The 23,313-nt window shown below is 49.7% G+C and overlaps 2 protein-coding genes across 2 annotated transcripts in view; one reads left to right on the plus strand and one right to left on the minus strand.

The window, feature by feature from the left end:
* TRAP1 (TNF receptor associated protein 1) overlaps positions 1 to 8,698 on the plus strand; it is a 58,240-nt gene extending 49,542 nt beyond the window's left edge. The window contains exons 13-18 of the mRNA XM_058570170.1: positions 374 to 559; positions 1,023 to 1,161; positions 1,749 to 1,834; positions 2,861 to 3,006; positions 8,078 to 8,150; positions 8,372 to 8,698. Of these exons, the coding sequence (XP_058426153.1) occupies positions 374 to 559; positions 1,023 to 1,161; positions 1,749 to 1,834; positions 2,861 to 3,006; positions 8,078 to 8,150; positions 8,372 to 8,473 (732 nt within the window). The 3' untranslated portion in view covers positions 8,474 to 8,698. The remainder of the gene's footprint in view (positions 1 to 373; positions 560 to 1,022; positions 1,162 to 1,748; positions 1,835 to 2,860; positions 3,007 to 8,077; positions 8,151 to 8,371) is intronic.
* DNASE1 (deoxyribonuclease 1) lies at positions 8,655 to 12,666 on the minus strand. Its single transcript, XM_058570171.1, has 9 exons — positions 12,309 to 12,666; positions 11,697 to 11,844; positions 11,242 to 11,330; positions 11,020 to 11,103; positions 10,572 to 10,687; positions 10,182 to 10,294; positions 9,952 to 10,106; positions 9,310 to 9,406; positions 8,655 to 9,029 (listed from the first exon to the last, which is right to left on the minus strand). The coding sequence occupies exons 2-9, from the start codon at positions 11,841 to 11,843 to the stop codon at positions 8,982 to 8,984; spliced, it is 849 nt and encodes a 282-aa protein (XP_058426154.1). The 5' UTR covers position 11,844; positions 12,309 to 12,666; the 3' UTR covers positions 8,655 to 8,981.
* Positions 12,667 to 23,313: the final 10,647 nt, after the last annotated feature.

Below are 23,313 nucleotides of genomic sequence, written 5' to 3' on the forward strand. Positions count from 1 at the left end.
ACAGGGTCTGGCTGCTCCTAGGACACCATGTGTACTGCTTGCCCGGAAAGCCCCTCTCCAAGAGGCCCTGTGCCACTTGGGGTGGTATGTGTTCTCTGAGGTCCCCTGAACTTTTAATGTGGGGCCTTCTGGACACCACTAGAGTCCACAATCACCAGGGGCCGAGCCAGTCCAGAGAGCCATCTCTGGGCCAGGCTTCCAGGAGAACTGCCTTGGCTGTAGAAGATGGTGGGGTCCACCAGCTAAGGGTGAGGCCAGCCGGAGCCCTTCCTCGCTGTGGCCCGAGGCTTCCAAAGTCTATACCCAGCTGATTGGGAGGCTTTTAGAGCAAGGACCTGTAACAGTCAGTGCCTTGCCCTTTGTCTGTCTTCAGGAGGATATTGCGAAACTGCTGCGATATGAGTCCTCCGCCCTGCCTGCTGGGCAGCTGACCAGTCTCCAGGACTATGCCAGCCGCATGCGGGCCGGCACCCGCAACATCTACTACCTGTGTGCCCCCAACCGGCATCTGGCTGAGCATTCGCCCTACTATGAGGCCATGAAGCAGAAAAACACAGAGGTGAGTGAGCCACAGGGTGGGCTCAGCCCCAACCAGGCCTCCCTACACTTGTCCTTTCCCATGGGGCCAGGTCAGAGGACAAGGTGGGGTCTGAGCAACCTGAAGGAGGGTCTCTGTGCTTAGTGAAAAATGTCTGAATGTACCTCAGATCCCAGAGAGCCAAGCGGCGTGAGTCAGCGTGCCGAGGCACAGGGGCTGGGGCCTAAGTTTGCCATCTAGTTTCAGGAATTTCTCTATAAATAGAATCACTGTTTCTACTGCTCAGACATAGCCAGAGCCTCCCTCAGCACCATCTGGTAAACCGACCTTCTCAGTAAGACCTAGGAGGCCCCAGCATCCCCAGTGTGGCTCTTCCAGGATGCAGGGCCCAGCCTGCAGCCTTCAGCCCTCAATCTCATGTCCTCTCCTCTCTCATTGGCGGAGACCTCTCCAGGCCTGATGGAACATTCTTGGGCCCTCACAGGTTCTCTTCTGCTACGAGCAGTTTGATGAGCTGACCTTGCTCCACCTTCGTGAGTTTGACAAGAAGAAGCTGATCTCTGTGGAAACGGACATTGTCGTGGATCACTACAAGGAGGAGAAGTTTGAGGACGGGTCCCCAGGTTGGCTTGCTTCCTTTCTCCCTGGACACAGGGCCAGCGTGGGCCAGTGTTTGGGTGGTGGCCTATGAGGTGCCAGCAAAGGTGGGGCTGGCCTGGGGGCTGACACTGTTTGCTGGAAGGCCTCTTCCGTCCTGCAACAGTGGGTTTATATGGGGTTTTCTTTTCTCATTTGTATCTGGGGTCCCCAGCCTGTAGAAAGGAAGCTTTGGGAACATCTTAACGACTAATGGAAAATGTTTCCCTGTTTAGATCCAGTCTCTCCAATGCTCCTTCCAACTTGGCTTCTTAAGACTGATCAAGCTTTCTAAGAGAATCAGAAGTTGTCTTTTTAAAGTCCTAACAGAATTATATGGGCCTCAGGCAACCAACCAAAAGTGTCCTTTTTGAGGTCCAATTCTATCTGCTTAGTTTTAGATGAAAAGCATCTTTGGTAGCTTCTGTCTTTGTGCCAGTGGCCAGCAAGGGGTGGAGATAGGCTGCTTGAAACTCGGTGTTGGGCCGTCCACATTTCAGGCCCCCAGTGGAGCATGTGGGGTGAGAGTTGTGGAGAACAGCCTCTGAGCTCACTCCCTTCTTTTCTCCTGAAGCTGGTGACCGCCTATCAGAGAAGGAGACAGAGGACCTGATGGCCTGGATGAGAAATGCACTGGGGCCGCGTGTCACCAATGTGAAGGTGAGGCCTTCCAGGAGATGGGCCACCACCTGGCCGCTGTGGCCCTCAGTGACCATACAGCTGGCCAGCCTGCCAGGTCCTGAGTTGCCGGCCTGGTGGGCATTCTCCCAATGGCGGTTGAAGCCATGATATGATATGGAGACCAGGGGTGTCACTGCCACTCCTGCGTGTGCATACACACACACACACACGCACAAACGTGTGTAGCCACATGTGCCCAGGGGTGTTGCTGAGGCAAAGCAGGCAGGCTTGGCTGGCCTGTTTCTTCCATTTTACAGAGCAGATGGGAACCAGGACAGGAAAGTGAAAGGTAAGCAGCTGAGGACCTGGGGACAGGTAGAAGCAGAGAAGAGGGGTCCTCAGCTGGCTGCCCCAGAGCTGTCTTGGTCCAGGCACCAGAGGAGCAGCAGTGGCTGAGGACATAAGGGTTCAACCCCAGGCCTTGGATTCTTAGTTGGGGGTGGGCTTCAGAGAGCTAGGAACCACCTGATCCAGCTCAGAGCTGCAAGAGAAAGACACAGTCACCAGAGAACAGGTGAGGGGTGGATGGGATTGAGGGAAGGGACTGCAGACAGACCTGTAGGGAGGCTGGGGCCAGTGTGGGGCCTGGGGAGATGGAGCGGCCAGTCCTAGAGGGTCTTAGACAGTTGCTGTGTGACTTGGCAGTGGCCCCCATGGAGGAGAGAGGTACAGATAACACCAGGCAAGATAGTCCTTGGATAGTAACTGATACATTACAAAACTGGTGCCTTTGAGGGGTAGAAGAGGAAGGAGTCCCTAAACAGGGTCTTCATGTGGGGCAGCAGTTCAGGCTCCCTTCTCATTTCCCATTAGTGGATGATTGGGAGGGAGAGGGGGCATCGCTGGTGGAGGTCTGTGAGGGTATGTCCCTGGAGACCTGTGTTCTTCTGCCTTGTCATCTGGGGAAGCGTCAACCAACCTACCAACCCAGGGTCCCCCACCCCTGGGTCCCTCTCTCACCCCAGGCCTCTTCCCTCACCCCTGGTCTCTGGCCTTGCTTGTTAGGTGACTCTTCGACTGGACACCCACCCTGCTATGATCACTGTGCTGGAGATGGGGGCCGCCCGGCACTTCCTGCGCATGCAGCAGCTGGCCAAGACCCAGGAGGAGCGGGCTCAGCTTCTGCAGCCCACGCTGGAGATCAACCCCAGGTAAGGCTGCCAGCTGCTGGCCCCTCAGCCCCAGGGCCCTCGATGCCCATGGAACGAGCATGCGTGTTTCTGACTTCCTTTAAAATTGTATGTGAGTATGTGTTCTTCTTTTATTTATAACACATAGGAAAAGTGCATAAAGCTTAAGTACAGTTTGATGAATATCTATAAAGACAGTACCTGTATAGTTAAACTGTATTCAGTTTACATGGGTATAGTTTCAAGTTTAAAAAACTGAACTTGCTGGCTCCAGCCGCTCCCCCTTTTCTCCCAGCTGGAATTCTGCCCCTCTCCTTAGGGAACCACAGTCTGACTTTTGTGATAGTCATTTCCTTGCTTTGCTTTATGGTTTTATCATCTATTTGTGCATCCTTAAACAACAGTGTCAGTTTTACCTGTTTTTGAACTTATATGTGAATGGAATCCCTGTGCACATGTTCTCTCTGAAGTCTCTCTCTTCACTTAGCATGTGGGAGACTGTCCATGTGGAGGGTGGCTGTAGTTTATTTTCATAGCTGAGTAATATTCATGGTATGAATCTGTCTCAGCACAGTTGTCCTATTTTGATGGACATTCGTGTAGTTTCCATTTGGGGGCTGTTGGGAACAGGTTGCTGTGAACGTTCTTGTCCCCAGGTCTGGCCCATGTGAAAGTTTCTCCAAGGTGTGCGCCCAGGTGTGAAGCCACCGTATCCTCAGCTGGGCTGCGTGATGCCCAAATGTTTCCAGAGTGCTGGCGCCAGCTCCCCCAGCACAGCATGAGAACTGCTGGGTCCCTACATTTCCTTGCCTTGGGCTTCGCTTTGGCTTTCTCATGACATGTCTTTTAAGACTCTGTTCTTTTCCCTGTTGGGTTCTCTCTCTCTTTTTTTCTTTTGTTGAGAAAGATTCACCCTAAGCTAACTTCCATTGCCAGTCTTCCTTTTTTTTTTTTTTTGCTTGAGGAAGATTAGGCCTGAGCTAACATCTGTGCCAATCTTCCTCCATTTATGTATGTGGGATGCCTCCACAGCATGGCCGACAAGTGGGGTAGGTCCGCACCCGGGATCTGAACCTGCAAACCTGGGCCACTGAAGCAGAGCGCAGAACTTGAATCACTCAGCCACAGGGCCGGCCCTGCTTTTTTTTTTTTTTTCCCAGTTGATTTTTAATTCTTTGTATTGGTTGTCTAGTGGTTAAGATTCGGCACTCGCACTGCCATGGCCCAGGTTCGTTTCCTGGTCAGGGAACCACACCACCCATCTGTCAGTTGTTACACTGTGGTGGCTATGTGTTACTGTGATGCTGTAAGCTATGCCACTGGTATTTCAAATACTATCAGGGTCACCCATAGTGGACAGGTTTCAGTGGAGCTTCCAGACTAGACAGACTAGGAAGAAGGACCCGGCCACCCACTTGCAAAAAAATTGTCCCTGAAAACCCTATGAATAGCAGCGGATATAGTGCCAGAAGGTGAGAGGATGGCACAGAAAGACTGGGCAGGGTTCCGCTCTGCTGTACACAGAGTCGCTAGGAGTCGGAATTCACTTGACAGCACAAATAAAGTTCTTTATCAGTTGCAAATATTTCTTCTCACTCTGTCTTTTCACCTGCCTTAAGATATTTTTTGATGAGAAGTTCTTAATTTTAATATAATCAAATTTATAAATCTTTGTTAGGTGCTTTTTTGGTCTTGTTTAAGAAAGCTTTGTCTATCACCGGAGTCATAAATTTATTCTCCTATATTTCTTTCCAAAAGCATTATAGTTTGGGCCTTTTGTGTTGGATTTCAGCCCATCTCTAATTAGTTTGTCTGTGGGGAAGGTCCAGTTTCACCTTATCCCATGTGGATACCCAATCACCCCCCACCAATGGATTGCGTCAGTCTGTCCTCTCCTGGCTGATCCGTGTTGCCTTCTCTGTTGTCAAGTATCAGGAGTCCATACAGGCGTGTCTGTTCTGTTGGTCTGTCTGTTTTTGCCAGTACTGCACTGTCTTAACCATTCAGCTTTCCCACAAGTCTTCATATTCAGAAGGTGAGTTTTTCTCTTCTTTTTCTTCAAGAATGTCTTGGCTGTTCTAGGTCCTCACTTGTATATATTTTTTAATTAGCCTGACAAGTTCCATACATACTCACACACACACAAACTGTTTGGCTTTTGATTAAGATTGTATTGATTCCCTAAATCAATTCCGAATGAATTGGTGTCTTTACAATATCACTTCTTTCCATCCATGAATGTAATATATCTCTCCATTTATTTAGGTCTTATTATATCTTTTTTTTTTTTTTTTTTTGTGAGGAAGATCAGCCCTGAGCCAGCATCCATGCCAATCCTCCTCTTTTTTTTGCTGAGGAAGACCGGCCCTGGGCTAACATCCGTGCCCACCTTCCTCTACTTTATATGGGACGCCACCACAGCATGGCCTGACAAGCAGTGCATCGGTGTGCACCCCGGATCCGAACCCAGGCCGCCAACAGCGGAGCACGTGGTTAACTGCTACGCCACGGGGCCGGCCACAGGTCTTATTTAATATCTTTTGGTAACTTATGTTTTCTGTAAAGTTTTTGTACTTTTTTTATGGAGTTATTCTTTAATGTGCTTTATGTATTGGATATTTTAATATACAAGCTGCCAAAGTGAGCAGTTTATTGGATATTTTGAAATTTCTTTTTTTTGTGTGAGGAAGATTGTTCCTGAGCTAACATCTGTGCCAATCTTCCTCTATTTTGTGTGTGTGGAATGCCACCACAGCATGGCTTGATGAGCGGTGTGTAGGTCCGTGCCTGGGATCTGACCCCGTGAACCCTGGGCCACCGACGCAGGGTGTGTGCACTTAACCACTATGCCACCAGGCCGGCCCCCTGAAATTTCATTTTCTACCTGTTGAAGACAGTTGTTTTGGAAATTGCTTTTGTATATAGCAATAATTTTTAAAATGAAATTACATAAACAAGTTACCAAAAATGTTAAAAACAAAGTCCGTAGTCTCATTCCCCAATTACTATTGCCTGTTTGGTATATTTTCTTTTGGACTTTCATCTTAAATTTTTGTGGTTTTGGGATTTTTTTATATAGTACATGTCTAATTTTTTAATTCATTACTTTATTATAAGTATTTTTCCATGTTGCTTTATAATCATAAATTTTCTTTATTATAAACTACTGGGGAGTGAGAGAGGTTCTTTTTCCATTTTCTGATCCCAATTACTAGACATGGAATTACTGGGTGAAAAATCTGAAATGGCTTATGGCTAGTAATACAGAGTGTCAGACACCTTTCCAAAAGAGCTATACCAGTTTGCATAACCTGTGTGCCTCCATCCCTGGGCAGGCATGTGGTTTCCAGCTGTGAGTCCCTGATGGAGATGGATGCTCATGCTGACTGGACGCCCAGTGGCTTTAACTAGTTCTGGCACAAAAGTAGTTTTATAAGATGACTGTGTGGAAGTGCTCATTTCTATTGCCAGAGGCTTTATTTTATTTATTTTTTTATTTGTGAGGAAGATCAGCCCTGAGCTAACATTGCATGCTAATCCTCCTGTTTTTTTTTTTTTTTCCGCTGAGGAAGATTGGCCCTGGGCTAACATCTGTGCCCATCTTCCTCCACTTTATATGGGACGCCGCCACAGCATGGCTTGACAAGTGGTGCGTCGGTGCGCGCCCGGGATCCGAACTGGCGAACCCCGGGCCACCGCAGCGGAGTGCGCACACTTAACCGCTGCACCACCGGGCTGGCCTCCCAAAGGCTTTATTTTTTAAATGTTATTTGCCTTTAAAATTGGTAATATACTCACATGGCTCAGAGTTCAAAAGAACCAAAGGAGTTTGTTGTGAAAGTTCCCTCCTTCCCTTGTCCTCAGTGCAGCCCGCGTTAGGTTTCTTATGTATCTTTCCAGAGAGGCTGTGTGTGTGCAGGCACAGCCGTCTGGGGCTTCCCCTGTTCCACAAGTGGCGACTTGCTGTGCAGCCGTCCTCACCTTGCTTTTCAGAAGTTTCCTGTTATAAACAGCGCCGTGAGGAACGGGAACTGCTGAGTCTCAGAGCATCGTGCATGTTGAACTTGTACAGACTCCAGTTGTCTTCTGTAGCAGTTAGACACGTTTATATTTCCCCAGTGCCTTGTTTTATCAAGCTTCTTAATTTTTGCCATTCTTATAAGTGAAAAATTATAATTTTGATGTATGTCTCTTATTACAAGTAAGGTTAGACACTCTATCTATGCTATTTTTCCCTATGCAGAAAAAGTTTCAGTTTCTCTAGTCAGTTATCATTCTTTTCTTTCTGACATGTGGGTTTGTATTTTGCTTGGAAAGGCTTTCTTCCTTCTGAGATTGTAAAACATTTCTTCCAGTATTATAATTTTACGCTCTTTAATCTTTCATCCCTTTGGAATTTATTTGGTCTAAGGAATCCAGCTTGTCTTCTGGTGAACTGGCCAGTTATCCTGTCTTGTCTGCTCTCGTGCGAGGTTGTGTTTATGGGCATTAACGAAATTCCCAGATGTGTACAGTGCGCTATTTGTGCACTTGGTTTCCATCTTCTGGAACTAAACTGGCCAATTACTGACACTTTATCGAATGTCTTAACATCTGGGAGTTCCTTCCCCAGCTTCTCCTGGCTATTCTTCCGTGTTTACTTTTCTTGTTGAATTAAAAGAAATCTTTTAATATAATCTATTGATATAAAGGAAACATATTAAATGTATGGATTAATTTAGGGAAAGTTTCACCTTTATGGTCTACGTATCCAAGAACCAACGTATGCCTTTTTATACACTAAACTCTTCTTTCTTTCCCTTAGTTGTGTACAGTTTATATTAATTTTGGTACTTACTACATTTTCTAATATCAAAACCCATGAATGATTCTCTTGGGTAATAATGACATTATCTATAAAGGAGCGTTTACATCTCCTTTCTCATTTTTATGTGCCTTACGTTTTTATACTGGGCCGTCCTGTTATGCTTTTTTGAGTGTTCTGATAACCGCACCATCTCAGAAGGGTCACTGGAACATGAAGTTAGAGGCCCTTGTGGTAGTTGTGTGGCACCAAGCGGTGAGCTAACTTCTGGTGGTTTCTCTGTTGCAGGCACACGCTGATCAAGAAGCTCAGTCAGCTGAGAGAGCATGAGCCTGACCTGGCTCAGCTGCTCGTCGATCAGGTGAGTCTCTCGGAGGCAGGCAAAGAGAACTGAGGTGCTAGGCTACCTGTCTGTGAGCCTGCTTCTTCGTTTGAGGCGGGACAGCTAAGTTTCTTCTAAAACCCTGTTTTAAAAAGGAACAGCTCTCTCTTCCCTTCTTCTCTCTGCATTTTGGGTCCCTGAGTTGGAGCTAGGACAGGGCGTTGCCCTCCCGCTAACGAGGTTACTGCCCTGCCTTTCAGATCTATGAGAACGCCATGATCGCAGCCGGGCTTGTTGATGACCCCAGAGCCATGGTGGGCCGCCTGAACACCCTGCTCGTCAAGGCCCTGGAGCGACACTGACAGCTGAGGGGCCCGGTCCTGGAGTGCAGGACAGCGGCCTATGAAAGCCCCAGGTCTTCCCTGCAGTGTTAGGGCTCCAGCAGAGATGACGACTAGAACCGTGTGCTTCTGCTGTGGGACGAGGCAGCCTGAGACCAGCCGGAGAAGGAAGGACTGGATGCCACTGATGAGAACACCCCTTTTCGAGCTTTATTTACTTAAATTAAAAGCTATTTCTTAATGTAAGTGTTAGACTTTTTGTCCAGACTCTGAGAAGGTAGAGTGCTCTAGTGACACAACCCCATGCTCAGGATGGAAACAGGGACAGTGAGAAAAAGCGTTCCTCACTCTCCAGCTGCCGTGGTGGTTGGGTGGGGACAGTGGGGAGAGAGTGCTGCCCTGTGCTCGGGGAACTCTGTTCCCAGTACTTGAATGTGATGACAGGATCAGCCGTCTCTGTCAGTTCTTTGTGCAGGTCCCCAGGAGCAGTGACAGGTAAGCTGCAGAGGCCTCCAGCCAGGGACCCTGCTCACATCAGCGTCACCTCCACCGGGTAATGGTCGCTGATGGCTTCGGCCTGGGGGGAAATGCGCAGTGAGCACAGGGATGCCCAGTGTGTTAGTACTCTGCAAACAGTACTCTTTGAGGGCCGGGTCCTGATTTGGACCCAGGTATTTTGTTCTGTCACATCTGCCTGGGAAGAAGAGACCAGGAGGCTCCCAGGGCCAAGGACAAGTGGCTCTTGGAAGTCGATGAAAAAAGCAGCGATTGCCAGAAGTCGCATGGGCTAGATCTTACTATGCTCCTGCATCCCAGACCCCCATTAGAGCTGCAGCACAAAAAGCACAGACACTTACGGTCTGGTCGCTCAGGTCGTACGCAGCTTGGAAGTCAAAGGGAGCAGCCGAGTCGGAAACGACAGCATTTTGGAGCAGAGTTCCAGCCACCACAATCCTGCAGCACCGGACACAAGAGAAGCTCATCTCTTGGTCTGGTAAATGTCACACACTTCTGTTGTGCCTGTGGAGCCAGGCCCAGCTCAGCCCTCGCCCACCCCAGGCACTTGGGCATCTCACCTTCCTGGCAGCAGCTCTGAGCGAGAAGCCTGCGGGAGCTGGCTCGTGCCTCGCTGGCTGCAGCCCTTGGGTGCCCGAGGAAGGGGCCCTCAGGGCTGGCCTCGTACCTGGTCAGACTCAGGTCTGGGTGTGCCCAAACTGTGTACACTGACTGACCTGTATACCTGAGACTGCACAGAGGAGAAAAACTAGCATCATCTTATCCCTAAATGTGCTTTTCCAAGAACTAAGAAGTGTTCCCTTTATTCTGTTTCCTTAGTGGGTTGACGAAAGCTCAGGAGGGTGTGTGTCACAGGTCTTGAGAACCTTTTCTGAAGCTGGACCTAGAAGTCAGGCCGCTCCCCGAGGCACCCTCGTCCCTGCCTGCCCTGAGCCTGCAGAACCCACCCAGGGGGTGTGGTGACGGGCCCAGGTCCTGCTCACCTGTCGTAGGCGCAATGCGTGGATTTCACGGTGGTGTCGGCGGTGTCAGGAATCAGCCACTGGAAGGCTGGGTTTGTGCGCAGGCGGATTGATGGCCATTGCGAAGGGGTCACATAGCTGCAGCCAGCGTTGAAATCGCCCATCAACATGATGTCCTACCAGGAGACACCAGCCAGTTGGCCCAGGGACAGAATGGGGGCCTCCACAGCCCAATGCAAGGGGGACCTCACCTCCATGTTCCACTTCTGCTGGACGTCCAGGTAGACATCATAGAGAGAGTCAATCTCAGCCACTGCATCCGATGGGGCAGCGTGCAGGGGAACAATGGCAAACTCCTTGACCTCTGTGGAGACAGTTGTCGTGCTAAGCCCAGTGGGAGAGAGTGGGCAGGCCTGGTCCCAGCGCACATGGGGCCAGGCTCAGTCATCCCAGGGCTGGGATGGAGGACACACGAGAGTCCCTGAGGAGGTGGACGTTTTCCTAAGTAACTTCAACGTAGGACCAAAGCGCTGGGGCTGGGAAGGCAGCATGTGACATTGGCTTTCAAGGTGTTTTAGGAAGGGACAAGTGGGTCCCCTCAGCACAGCAGGGAGGGGAGCCACTGAAGCAGCAGCACTCACGGGTGAACGGGGAGAAGAACTTGACAATGGCTGGCTCTCGGCTGAAGGTGTCGTTCCCGCAGGGCTCGCAACCGTCGTCGTACTGGTAGCTGTCCAGCAGGGACAGCTGGTCAGGTCTGCGGAAGGCCGGGCGGGAGGGTGCTTAACCTGGGGCTGGAGACGCTGCCTCATCTCACTGAAGCCGCCTGCTGCTGTGTCCAGGTGGGCAGGGGCCCAGAGCTCCCACACACATCTTTCTGCCTCTGCACAGGCAGTGAGGCGTTGGGGCACAGCAGGCATCTGGGGTGGGTGGCCCAACTCGGACCCTGCTCTGTGGCCTCCAGTTCTTGCCCCGTAGGAAAGACTGCTGCCCCACACCTGGAGGAGAGGGGTTCTCTGGACCACCCTCCACCTTCTGTCGGTGCCCTCTGAGGAGGTGGCCCGCTTTTCCTGGCGCCAGGGGCTTTACCTGAATACGAAGAGGTAGCGCTCCTTGTAGCTGCTGCGTCCCAGTGGCTCACTGACCACAAAGTGATAAGTGTTTGGCTCATCCCTGGATTGAGGAAACAAACATCCCAGTCAGGGGGCCCAAAGAGGACACTCCTGGGGCCTGGCTGAAGTGGTGCCGTGCCCTGGAAAGGATGGTCACCATCCCCCTGTGCCTCCCCAGGACCCTACCGCTGTCACCCACTGATTGAGTATGTCCAGCAGCTTCCCCACGGCTGTCAAGTAGCTGTCTCTGACCTCCTGGATGAGGGCGATGTCATAGCGATTCAGGATCTGGGGGAGGGGGCCACAGTGCTGAGCCGGGGCGGGCTGGGTGGACACTTGGGTGTCGGGGCTCTGCCTGCTCCAGGTCCCTGCAGGCGCCAAGCTGCTACTCCCTGGGGTGCTTTCATGTCACGGTTTGGCCTGCAGCCTGATGCTTTTCCCTGGGACTTTGCTGCCAGCTATGGGTGGCATGACAGTGACAATGACCCTGCTCCCCCTGACTGGGGGGCCGAGAAGAGAGGCTCTTGACACCTCCTTGGTCCAACGTGTGTGGCCACTCTCAGGACTAACCACTGATGCAGTGTCCCCAGGGCCTGTTACAGTCCCCTACGCCCCTCCCAGGAGTTCCTCAGGGACAGGCCAGCCTGGATTTACCTGCACGATGTAGTTGGAGAGGGTGGCATTGGACATCTTGTTTTCCCCAAAAGTCTGGATGTTGAAGGCTGCTATTTTCAGGGACAGGGCCACCTGCAGCAGGCCAGCCAGGGTGAGCAGGCCCCCCATCAGCCTGGCACTCTTCATTCTGGAGCAGGAGAGATGTTCGTGTGTGGGTCTGGGGGTAGTGGAGACAGCGCCCTGTCCTCCCCCACAGCCCAGCTGGGCAGAGCTGGTGGACCCCAAGGTTGAGTAAATCCTGTCTTCGTAGGCTGTGCTGAGCAGGCCAAGGCGAGCCTCAGCCCTCTCACCAGTGTCCCAAGAGCCAGACACCTAGTGCCGAGTTAAGGACCCCGGGGGCTTCTCCCTCTTCCACCTGCCGGACAAGCCCCTGTGAGGGTCACCAGCCTGAGGAGGCCCCCAGTGCTCTGTTGGTGGGACACCAGCTCACGGCCCTCCCTGCTCCAGGCACCCACCCAGCCAGGATTGGCCGGGGCTCTTCCCAGAGTGGCCACAGTCCTACCCAGAGGGACCCTGTGGGTTCTCTGGGCCTCGTGCCCACCCTCCACAGGCCACACGTCACACAGCCCTTGGGGCACCAGACACACTCACCTGAAACGCAACTTCCACAGACGACGGGAATTCTTCCAAGAATCAGGAATTGATATTCTCTGATATCAGTTTTCTCCTTTTGCTGCTTTAAGAAGGAAAAGTAATTTATGAAGAGAATTCTATTAAGAACACAGCTGAAAGGCCCAGGCAGAGCTGCTGCACTCCGGATCCCTGCACAGGGAATGCTTGTCCTGCCTGGGGTTTTAAAGGTTTAGGCAGCTGTGACCTTTCCCAGGGCGTCACCTGGAGGACACAGAACCACGTCGCTGCTTTGCACACAGGTGGCTGGCTGGCATCTGCTCACATCAACAGGCACAGGTTCCTGCTACTGTAAAAGGAGCACGTGGTAATATTTGCACTTGGTTTTAAAGACTTATTTATTTATTTTCCCCCCAAAGCCCCAGTATATAGTATGTCATAGTTGCACAGCCTTCTAGTTGCCGTATGTGGGACACGGCCTCAGCGTGGCCGGAGAAGCGGTGCGTCGGTGTGCGCCCGGGATCCGAACCCGGGCCGCCAGCATCAGAGAGCACGCACTTAACCGCTAAGCCACAGGGCCGGCCCCATGCACTTGGTTTTAAAAAGTCTAATAATAGGACCAAAGGCTCCTGTGTCCTTAGCACATACTGCTTTTCTAGGGATGGGGAGCAGGTGTGTGCTGGAGAGTGGGGCCTGGTGGCACTCCCGTCTGCAGGAGCCAGCCCCCAAAGCCAGACGTCCTGTGTTGCATGTTGCAAATAGAGCCCGTGGTGGCCATTCTGTGGCTCAAGACCTGTCTCCTACCAACCCCAACCCGTGCCTCTTAATCCATCAGCCATGAGAGCTGCAGGCAACTTGGCTAGAAGTCGGGGTGCACATGTGATGGGGCATTGGGGGCTGCAGGGCTGTGGGCGCCAGGAAGGGCCGAGGACTGCAGGGCCCACCTCAGTTGCCAGCAAGGCAGTGGAGAGCCTTGAGGTGGACGAGTGGCTGTGCATTCCAGGCACAGGTGACCCAAGTGACCAGGTCACAGGACACTGTCAGGCAGCAGGTGAGGATCTGTGCCAGGCCTTGGGTCCAGTCATTTCTTTTTGGAATCCTTGACTTTCCCATTTGTATTCGTTTCCTGAGGCTATTGTAACAAGTCACCACAAACTTGGCTTAAAATGACAGAAATTTATTCTCTTAACAGCTTTAGAGGCCAAAGTCTGAAATCTATTTCACTGAGCTGAAATCAAGGTGCCACAGGGCCGTGCTCCCTCTGGAGACTCTAGGGGAGGATCCTTTCTGCCTCTTCAGCTTCTGGGGGCTCCTGGTGTTCCTTGGCTTGTGGCCACATCACTCCAGTCTCTGGCTCCATTGTCACATTGCCTTCTCTTCTGTCACTTCTCTGCCTCCCTCTTATAAAGATGTAGGTGATTGAATTTAAGGTCCTTCAGATAATCCAGGACCATCTCCCCATCTCAAGATCCTTAATCATGTCTGCAAAGTCCACTTTTGCTGTATAAGGTAGCACCCACAGTTCCAGGGATTAGGACGTGCATATTCAGCCCACCACCCCATCCAAGGGGGCTCCGCCCCATTTGGGAGGAGCTGTGGTCTTTAAGGAGAGCCCTGGAAGTGGGAGGGCCAGGTCCTTCCCTGGGATGGAAGGGTCTCCCAGTGTGAAGGTGGGTGCAGGGCTGTGGAGAACTGGAGGTCGGAGCAGGGGTGGCCTGAGGGCAGCAGTCAGCAGGGACCAAGGTCAAAAGAAAGTGCTACAGATCTGCCAGCTGGTAGTGAAGCAGGAGGACGCAGAGATTAAAAGCAGTTCAGAAGGTAAATCAACAAGACCAGAACCCCCTGAAGTAATGAAAACACGCTGACGGATGGCTCTGGCTGTCGGCATGAATGCTAATCAGCTCATGTGTCCCTTGATGTGGAGTCTGCAAGATGGGGTCATGTGGCCGGCCCTCAAGCTGCCAGGAGCCCCATCGTAGGCTTTTGCAAAGGTTTGATTGCTGATTCTTTCATTTTCAATCTCTGAGGCTGGGACAGCTTCAAGCATGTCAAAAATCCAGACCCCCAACCACCAAGGCAACACCATCGGCATATTCAACGCAGGTCCTTAGACCCCTTTCTTCTGTGGGTTTCCTTCCTGGACACACACTTGCCAGACCTTTCCAGAGGAGCATGGGAGCAAACCTAGAGGGAAGCCACTGGTCCAGCTTCTGGCCAGACACAGGATGCCTTCCACAAGTGGCACAGCCATGGCTCCTGCTGCGGGTGACTGGCCCCTCCAGTTCTCAGCACAAGACACCCGTCTGTTGGCACCTCTGCCCTCTTGTTAATCAAATGCTGCCCCTTCTGCTCTGGGGAGCTCCCAGCCACAGTCCCTGCCCTCCCTCCCTGGGCCACCAGAAGAAAGGGCCCTACCACGGCCCCACGTGTCCAAAGTGCTGAGCTGTTGCCATGTTGGCCGCCCTCAGAGTCGGGCCTGAACGAGAGGCCGCACAGCCAGGGGAAGCACCTGGCCCAGGAGTCAGGGATTTGGGGCCCAGACTAGGCTCATCCATGCACCTTCAACCACTTTGAGCCTTAGTATCTTCATCTATAAAATGAGGATAAAACCATCACTGCCTTCCTTTTAGGTCTGTCTTAGGAATCATCAATGGATATAACATTCCACAGAAGAATCACTGCCTCTCTCCTTAAAAATTCATCTTATCCCTAAGAACAATAACCTTGCTCAGACGTTATATTTCCGTCACTCTTTTACCTTTCCCTCATGGGCCTCTTTTCCATTTGTATAAGTCAGCTGTTGCCGTGTACAACAATATGCATTTTTTCTTATGCTCACAGGTCTGCAGGTCAGCTAGGAGGACTCTGCTCCCTAGGCCTCTTTCTGGGGCCAGGCTGGAGGGACTGCGGCTACCCAGGGCATGCTCTTCTAGTGTGGCGGAAGGTGGAAACTTCCAGAGGGGTGAACAGAAATACACCATGCCTCCAGAAGTCTAGACTTGGAATTTGCCCGTGGCCACTTTGGCCCACGTTCTCTTGGCCTTAGCAAGCAACAGGGCCAAGCCCAACACCAAGGGCAGGGAGTCGGGAGTTGAGGACTGAGGAGCCAGTCCTCCTGTGCCAGCCCCCACTGGAGATACAGAATGGTTGTCAGGGAAGGGGAGGGAGCCCAGCACTTCCGGCATTTTTCAAAGTCATGTTAGCAGGGAAATGGGCAAATACAGGGAAATGACAGCAAACCACTTTCTCTGATCAGGCTGAGCTGTTTTTACATCAACCCTGAGAGTCTACCACCCTCTTTGGTTAAACCAAACCTGTTCCAGATCACAACGAAGTTGGAGCCAGGTCTTGAGCTGTGATGTGGCTGAAATCAAAGGATAAAGAAAAAGTCCTTTAAGCACTGAGGCTGAGAACAAATGGCCTCGGGAACACCCAGCATGTGCAGGCTGTCAGGCTGCATGCAATGCCAAGGCCATGAGACCCCGCGACCTGTCCCTTAGAGCTGTGGGGGGGCGGTGACTAACCGCACACCAACGTGTGGCCCGGGGCAGAGGACTTCCACAGATCCAGAGGGAAAAGGGAAGGGCATAGAGCTGTGGTTCCCAAACCATGCGCTGAGGCACCCTGGCCCCACAGTAAACTCACAGGGCACGGGAGGATGCTTTTGAGAGGAACCGTGATACTCAGCATCTTTGGACGCTGTGCTCAGGGCAGTTCACGGTTTCCACATTATATCTTCCATGTTCCTTTCCATGATTTCATGTCTCTGCAAGGCTAGGTTTCTGGCAGTTATTGAAAAAGCAGTTACTGTGTGAAAGTCAACATGGAACAGGCAACAAGGGCGGCAGTGTCCAGTCTGATTCCAAGATTTCAGAAGTGCCCGCCAGGCGTTCAAATTCATTCATAATAATTGTTGTTACTTAAAAATGCAATGAAAAATTTTTTTCTTTAAATTTCTGTGTATTACTCTTCCAAATGTCTACTCTAAGTTGCTAGGACATACATACTTAAGTTGTTTGGACTTGTCTATTTAATAAATGAAACTGTTAGGTATTTCTTTTGGCTCAGGGGTCTGTTAAAATAATTACTGAACCTTAACTAGGGGTGCTCTGAACTGAGAATGTTTGGGAACCTCTGGATCTAACATACATAAGAGGTACGCCTGAGTTACCAGGGTATATATCTTACTATATTGAATGTACCTTCTTTTCTGGCTGTCATCATTTACAAAAGACTGAATATCTAGTCACAAAGAAATTCTCAAGTGTACAAACTGCTTATGAGACAAATAATTGCAATGGATTAAACATCTCGAGGCCAGCCCCATGGCATAGCGGTTAAGTGCACTCACTCCACTGCTGGCGGCCCAGGTTCGGATCCCGGGCGCGCACCGACGCACCACTTGTCCGGCCATGCTGTGGCGGCGTCCCATATAAAGTGGAGGAAGATGGGCATAGATGTTAGCCCAGCGCCACTCTTCCTCAGCAAAAAGAGGAAGATTGGCATGGATGTTAGCTCAGGGCTGATCTTCCTCACAAAATAAACAAAAACAGAAACATCTCTATTGTGTTTATTTATTTTTTTTATAATTTTATTTTATTTATTTATTTTTCCCCCAAAGCCCCAGTAGATAGTTGTATGTCATAGTTTCACATCTTTCCAGTTGCTGTATGTGGAACACGGCCCCAGCATGGCCGGACAAGCGGTGCGTCGGTGTGCGCCCGGGATCCAAACCCGGGGCCGCCAGCAGCGGAGCGCTCGCACTTAATGGCTAAGCCACGGGGCCGGCCCTCGATTGTGTTTAAATGCATGAGTTCATACTGATGTAAAAAATTCATCAGTCACCTTTGGGAGATGTTAGGGAGCCAATCTGTTATGCTGCAAACTGGCAAAGTTAAACGATCAAGAACTTACCCTGCCCTTCCTATGTAAATGGTACCGCTGAGTCACCCAATGGTTAGTGAGACAAAATCTCTCTATATAGGAGTATCCCAGTTAAGCAATGAGGAAGGACTGCTGGAATTTGACTCAGCAATTTACAACCCCTAACCTAGGCGCTGATCATCAATGGCTACTAACTCACAAAGGACCACCAGCCATCCATGCCTCCGCATCAGAGAACACAACAGCACCGAGGAAGAAGCTCGCCAAGACTATCTCGAATCTGATCAAACCCCTAGATCTAAATACCAACTTAAAACAAATACAAGGGACAGAGGCTCAGGTCACCAGCACCCTGGGGACACAGCACAATCCAGACTGGGAAACCAGAGGCCAAAGAATGGTCTCGTCAATAAATTTCAAGAAAAAAAGAGTGAAAAAGAGGAGGAACTTACAGATTAAAAAGAAACTTGAGATATATCTCCACATGCAATATGCGATCCTCATTAGGATCCTGTAAAACAATATATAATCATTTAAACAAACATTTGTTTAACAAATCATTTAAGAGGCAATTGGGGAAATTAGAACACTGCTTGGGTGACTGATGACATCACTAGATCTTTAGGTTTGATAATGCCATTGTGCTTATGCTGTCAGTGATCCTTAGAATTCAAAGTCACATTGAAATCTTTAAGGATGAAATGATAGGATGTCTGGGATTTGCTTGAAAATGTTGGAAGCTGGGTGATGGGTACATGAAAGTTCATTATACTAGTCTCTACTTTTGAATATGTTGAAATTTTCCATGGTTAATTTTTAAAAATCCTATAAATAAAAAAATTTCCAAGCCACACAGCTGAACACAATGTATATCTAAAAATGAGGTAACAAGAAGTTAATATTAAAAACGAAATCCGTCAAAAAACTTCTAAATGCCTAGGTTGCATGTTAGAAAGAGCCTCTGCTCACTGTGAGGCGTAGGGCTGGGCTGACGAGGAGGGAAGAGGAGCAGGTTGGTTCCGGGTGAAGGGACAAGGTTGGCCAGAGCAGAAGGGATGCCAAGGTGGGGAGAGAGCTGCAGCCTTAGGACAAGACTTGGTGACAAATTTGATGTGGAGGGTACAAAAGAAGAAGGGTTTCAAATTGTCAAAAATTATAGGTTAGTCGACAATGATTAGTTGTCAAGTCCTGAGCGTCAGGTGGCCCTGTGGCCTTCAGAGGGATGGTGCTTTCCCACCTGCTCTGGAAACACTCCTGACTCTGTCCTCTGAGGTGGGAGCCTTGTCCCAGATTCTAGCTGCGGCTGGGATGTCTCCACTTGATGTTTGATGGGCTTCGTAAACTCGCCATGGCGGAACCAGAGTGCAGACTGCGCCCCTGGTCTCCCACTACAGCCCTACCTCCATCCAGACGCTCAGATACCTAAGACTCCTCTGGGTCCCTGCTTTCCCTCAGCCCCACCCCAAATGCATCCTGCGGCTGCACTCCCCTCTGGTTCTGCAGCCGCTACACTGGTCCTCTCGTGAGCAAACGCAAAGCCTCCCAGTGGTCTCCCTGCTTCCGGAAACCCACCCCCACAATCCAAGTCTCTACACAGCACCCAGCACATCTTGTGAATGTGTAATCTGATCGCATTATTCTCCTGCTTAAAATCTGTCATCGGTTTCTCATTGTGCTTAAGATGAAAGCCAGTGCCTACCAAGACCTGTGCAATTCTAGCTCAGGGCCTTCTACTCTGCCTGCAGAGCCAGGGCCGCCTTGTCATTCTGGTTTCAGCTCAATGTCACCTCTTTAAGGAGGTCATCCTCTCACCGCCCGCTCCCTACCACCAGCGTTCTCTCAGTGTCACCTTGTTCATGATCCTTATACTTGTTGTCTTTGTTTTAATATGTTTGCTCTTACTTGTTTATACTTGTCTAGGGCCGGCCCCTGCACTAGGACACAACCCCTAGTACAGAGACCTCGTCTATCTTGTCCGTGAAACTGCCCTGTGCCTAAAACAGTGCGTGGGATGCAGGGGGCGCTTCATAGACAAAGGCTGAACACAGCGGGGCTGGTGCTCATCTCCTGCTCCCCGCCTCCCTGGGTGGCCCTCCTGGCTGTGAGAGAACTTCGCTTCCTCATGGGCCCTCCAAAGAGAATCCAGCACAGTCTCCTGTCCTGAGGCGATGGGGGACAACTGTGGTGCATCCAGGTGGCCTCTGGGCACTCAGCTTGAGCTGACCAGAGGCTCCCACGAGCTGGTGGCTGTTGCAGCCCCACAGGCATGCCTCCCCTCAGCCAGGCTTCACCCAGGATTCTTCCTCTCCCCTCAGGAGGGGTGTTTGCTGGCCCCACAGACAGCATTTTAGAGAACAAAGGAGCTTCTATCCTTTACTTTAGATAAAAGGCCAATGTCTTTGCCATGACATTGCTTTAATTCATGTCAAGAAGTCTGTGGAGGGCAACAGTCATCTCTCAGCTCAACGTGCTGGCCGTGGCCCGTGACCTAGCCTCAGCTCACCATCCCTCATGAATTTATTTTGGCTCATTATTAACAAACCATTAACCCAGGATGGAAAATTTCTTAGAACATCACTTGTGTGAATTGCTGCCATCCCCAACAGCTTCACGGTCGCGCTCAGCAGCAGCTGTGGCCCCAGTTTCCCCAGCCCCGGCCCTGCCCGTGCCCATTACGTGGGTAGAACAGGCACACTTGAGTTCCGTGATATGTGGAGCCTGTACAGCAGCATATGTGCCCGCTTTGCAAGTCGCAGAGGGGCCTCCATTGGCTCCCGATCCCCCTGGCTCCTCAGTCCTACCTATCTGCACTCTGTGTTCAGGAGAGAAGCAAATGAAAAGATGACTGTTTCAAAAGGCATTTTCTAAGGTGAATGTTGGAGAGATTAGCAGACCTTTAGCCCGAGCCCATGAATATAAGCACGCTCGTGTTCCTGATGATGAACCTGAGGCCCCTAAAGATTTCATTAGAGTCGCAGAACGCTGCTAACTGGGCTCCCAACGTGCTAGTAATGTTTCCAACAAGGTTGCAATGGAAAAAGCCCCCTCAGTCTCTCCTAAACACAAAGAGCCTTCTGGGCTCATCCCCTCCCCATCCAAGGCTGGGGGTCTACAGAAGGGATGAGCAGGGCTCTGAGGGTCCAGGATGAGGAAGCTCATGGGGATAGTGTGAGGCGGTTGCAGTGGTGTCTGCAGGAGATGTTTTTCTGTTGATACGTCTTTCAGTTCACTAACCATCTCTTCAGCTGACTCTAGGTGGCTGTTAAATCCACCTACTGAATTTTAAGTATCAGTTATTGTACTTTTCTGTTTTAGAATTTTCATTTTGTGTGTGTGTGTGTGAGGAAGATCGGCCCTGAGCTAACGTTCAGTTGCCAGTCTTCCTCTTTTTGCCGAGGAAGATTAGCCCTGAGCTAACATCTGTGCCCATCTTCCTCTACTTTATATGTGGGACGCTGCCGCAGCATGGCTGGATGAGTGGTGTGTAGGTCTGCACCCAGGATCTGAACCTGTCAACCCCATGCCGCCGAAGCGGAGCACGAGAACTTAACCACTATGCCACCGGGCGGGCCCCCTGGAATGTCCCTTTTATCATTATATACTGCCCCTCTTTGTCTCTCATTGTCTTTTTTATCTTGAAGTCTGCTTTGTCTGATATAAGTATGGCAACATCTGCTTTCTTTTGCTTGCCATTTGCTTGGAGTCTTCCATCCCTTCACTCTGAGCCTATGTTTGTCTTTAGAGCTGACGTGTTTCCTGGAGGCAGTGCATTGTTGGGTCTTGTTTTTTTAATCCATCCCGCCACTCTGCGTCTTTTGATTGGAGAATTCAGTCCATTTGCATTTAGAGTGATTATTGATATATGAGGGCTTAATACTGCCATTTTATCTCTTGTTTTTCAGTTGTTCTATATTTCTATTGTTTCTTTTTGCTTGTATTTCTGTTTGCCATTTGTATTTCCCTCACGATTTCAGTTTGGTGGTTTTCTGTGATGGTTTTCTCAGTTTTCTCTCTATTTATTATTTGTGGCTCTGCTCTGATTTTTTGTTTAGTGGTTACCATGAGGTTTGCATATAAGATTTTATAGATGAGATAGTCCATTTTCTGATAGCCCCTAATCTCCATTAGCCTAAGCAGGTTCCATCCCTTTCCTCTTCCTCTTCTGAGTTATTGTAAAATTGTTCTTTTCTGTGTCGTAAGTTTGTGACTGAATTGAAGTGTTTATAGTTATTTTTGATGCTTTCCTTTTCTTTATCTTTTATGTTATAATTAAGTGTTTACTAACCTATTCTGATATATGGCTGCAATTTTCTGATTCTCTCTGGCTATTTATCTCCTTGCTTGAGGTTCTGCAAACCTTTGCTTTTTAATTTCAGATGGGAGTGCTCCTTTCAACTTTTCTTATAAGGCAGGCCTAGTGGCGATGAACTCCTTTAGCTTTTGTTTTCTGGGAAAGCTTTTATTTCTCCATCCTATCTGAAGGATAGTTTCACTGGATAGAGTATTCTTGGCTGAATGTTTTTGCCTTTCAGTATTTTGAATATATCTTTCCATTCTCTCTTAGCCCATAATGTTTCTGCTAAGAAATCTGCTGAAAACCTTTGTAGGTTATTTTCTTCTGCCTTGCTGCCCTTAATATTTTTTCTTTGTCGTTGACTTTTGCCAGGTTTAATATTATATGCCTTGGAGAAAGTCGTTTTGCGTTGATGTAATTAGGAGTTCTATTGGCTTCATGTACTTGTAAGACCAGCTCCTTGCCCAGGTTTGGGAAGTTCTCAGCTATTATTTCTCTGAGCAAGGTCTCTTCTCCTTTCTCCTTCTCTTCTCCCTCTGGACTATAATCCTTATGTTGCTTTTCCTAATTGAGTTGGATATTTCTCAAAGAATTTCATTTTTAAAAAATCTTAGTTCTCTCTCCTCTTCCACCTGAAGTATTTATATGTTTCTATCTTCTAAATCACTTATTCTGTCCTCCACAACATCTGCTCTATTTTTCATGGATGCTAGATTATTTTTTATCTCATTAATTGTGTTCTTCACATCCAGAATTTCTGTTTGGTTTTTTTTGTTTTTTTTTTAGAGCTTCTCTTTGGTGAAGTATGCTTTCTGCTAATTAGTTTTATTCCTGAGCTCATTGAACTGTCTTTCTGAGTTTTCTTGTAACTCCTTGAGTTTCTTTCTGACAACTATTTTGAATTCTCTGTCATTTAGATTGTAAATTTCTATGACTTTAGGATTGGTTTCTGTACACACCATTTTTCTTCTGCTCTGAAGTGTTACTGTAGTTCTTCATGGTGTTTGATGAATTGATCCTTTGCTGGCGCATTTGTGGTAGTCTCAGGTCACAGATTCCACCTGCCACCGCTGGGGGGTGGGCAGGAGCTGTTTTCTGACCCCACCCTGTCTGCTGGAAGTTGTGCTGGCAGGGCTGCTCTGCAGTCATGCACACGCCTGCAGGCAGGGCCTCTGTGCTCTGCTGGTGGGTCGCTCTCATGTGGGTGGGACCGCTGCACTTGGCAGGTGACCACTGGCCAAGCTGCTGCTCTAGGTGGGAGAGGAGGGGTGCTTCTTTTCCACACAGGCCAGCTCTGCACTCATGGGTGGCTTGGCTGAGTTGCTGAGCTTGGTAGGCAGGGCTCCTTCCTAGGGGCTGAGCCAATGCCACTTGGCGGGGAGTGTTCCCATGTGTGGGGCCACCACAGCACGGTGGGTGCTCCGTGGGGTAGGCCACCACTCCAAAAGCATTCACGTGCAGGCCAGGCAGCCCCTGGCTCTTCTTACAGTTGAGCCAGGTGCTGTGTGAGGACCTGCAACCTGGATCACTGCCACTGGGGAGGGGGAGGGGTCTGCTCACCCAGTTCCACCACATCTCGGGGATCCAGTCCACCCACCTTCAGATGTATGGCTGCATGGATCTCTCTGGCATCCAGTTGTGTTGTGTAGGGAATCCTCTGTTGGTTAATGAATGTCCAGTTAGTTGTAACTTAGAGGGGAGAGACAAAGGGAACAACTCACTCTGCCATGATGCTGATGTCAACCCTCATTTAATTTTTTATGAATTCCAATTCTCTGTGAAACTCTCCATCTTATCTATTTTCTATAATATATATATTATATATAAAATAACTGATATATAGATCAG

This window comes from Diceros bicornis, chromosome 26 (assembly GCF_020826845.1).
Source record: "Diceros bicornis minor isolate mBicDic1 chromosome 26, mDicBic1.mat.cur, whole genome shotgun sequence".
Taxonomy (NCBI): Eukaryota; Metazoa; Chordata; class Mammalia; order Perissodactyla; family Rhinocerotidae; genus Diceros; species Diceros bicornis.

What these genes read in the sequence shown, in the direction of transcription:
- DNASE1 (XM_058570171.1), bottom strand. Translation starts at nt 11,843, where the DNA reads ATGAAGAGTGCCAGGCTGATGGGGGGCCTGCTCACCCTGGCTGGCCTG. An exon ending in GTTCTTCTCCCCGTTCACCC is followed by an intron (nt 10,295 to 10,571) that starts GTGAGTGCTGCT and finishes CTGTCTCCACAG; the next exon opens with AGGTCAAGGAGTTTGCCATT. An exon ending in AGCAGAAGTGGAACATGGAG is followed by an intron (nt 10,107 to 10,181) that starts GTGAGGTCCCCC and finishes GTCTCCTGGTAG; the next exon opens with GACATCATGTTGATGGGCGA.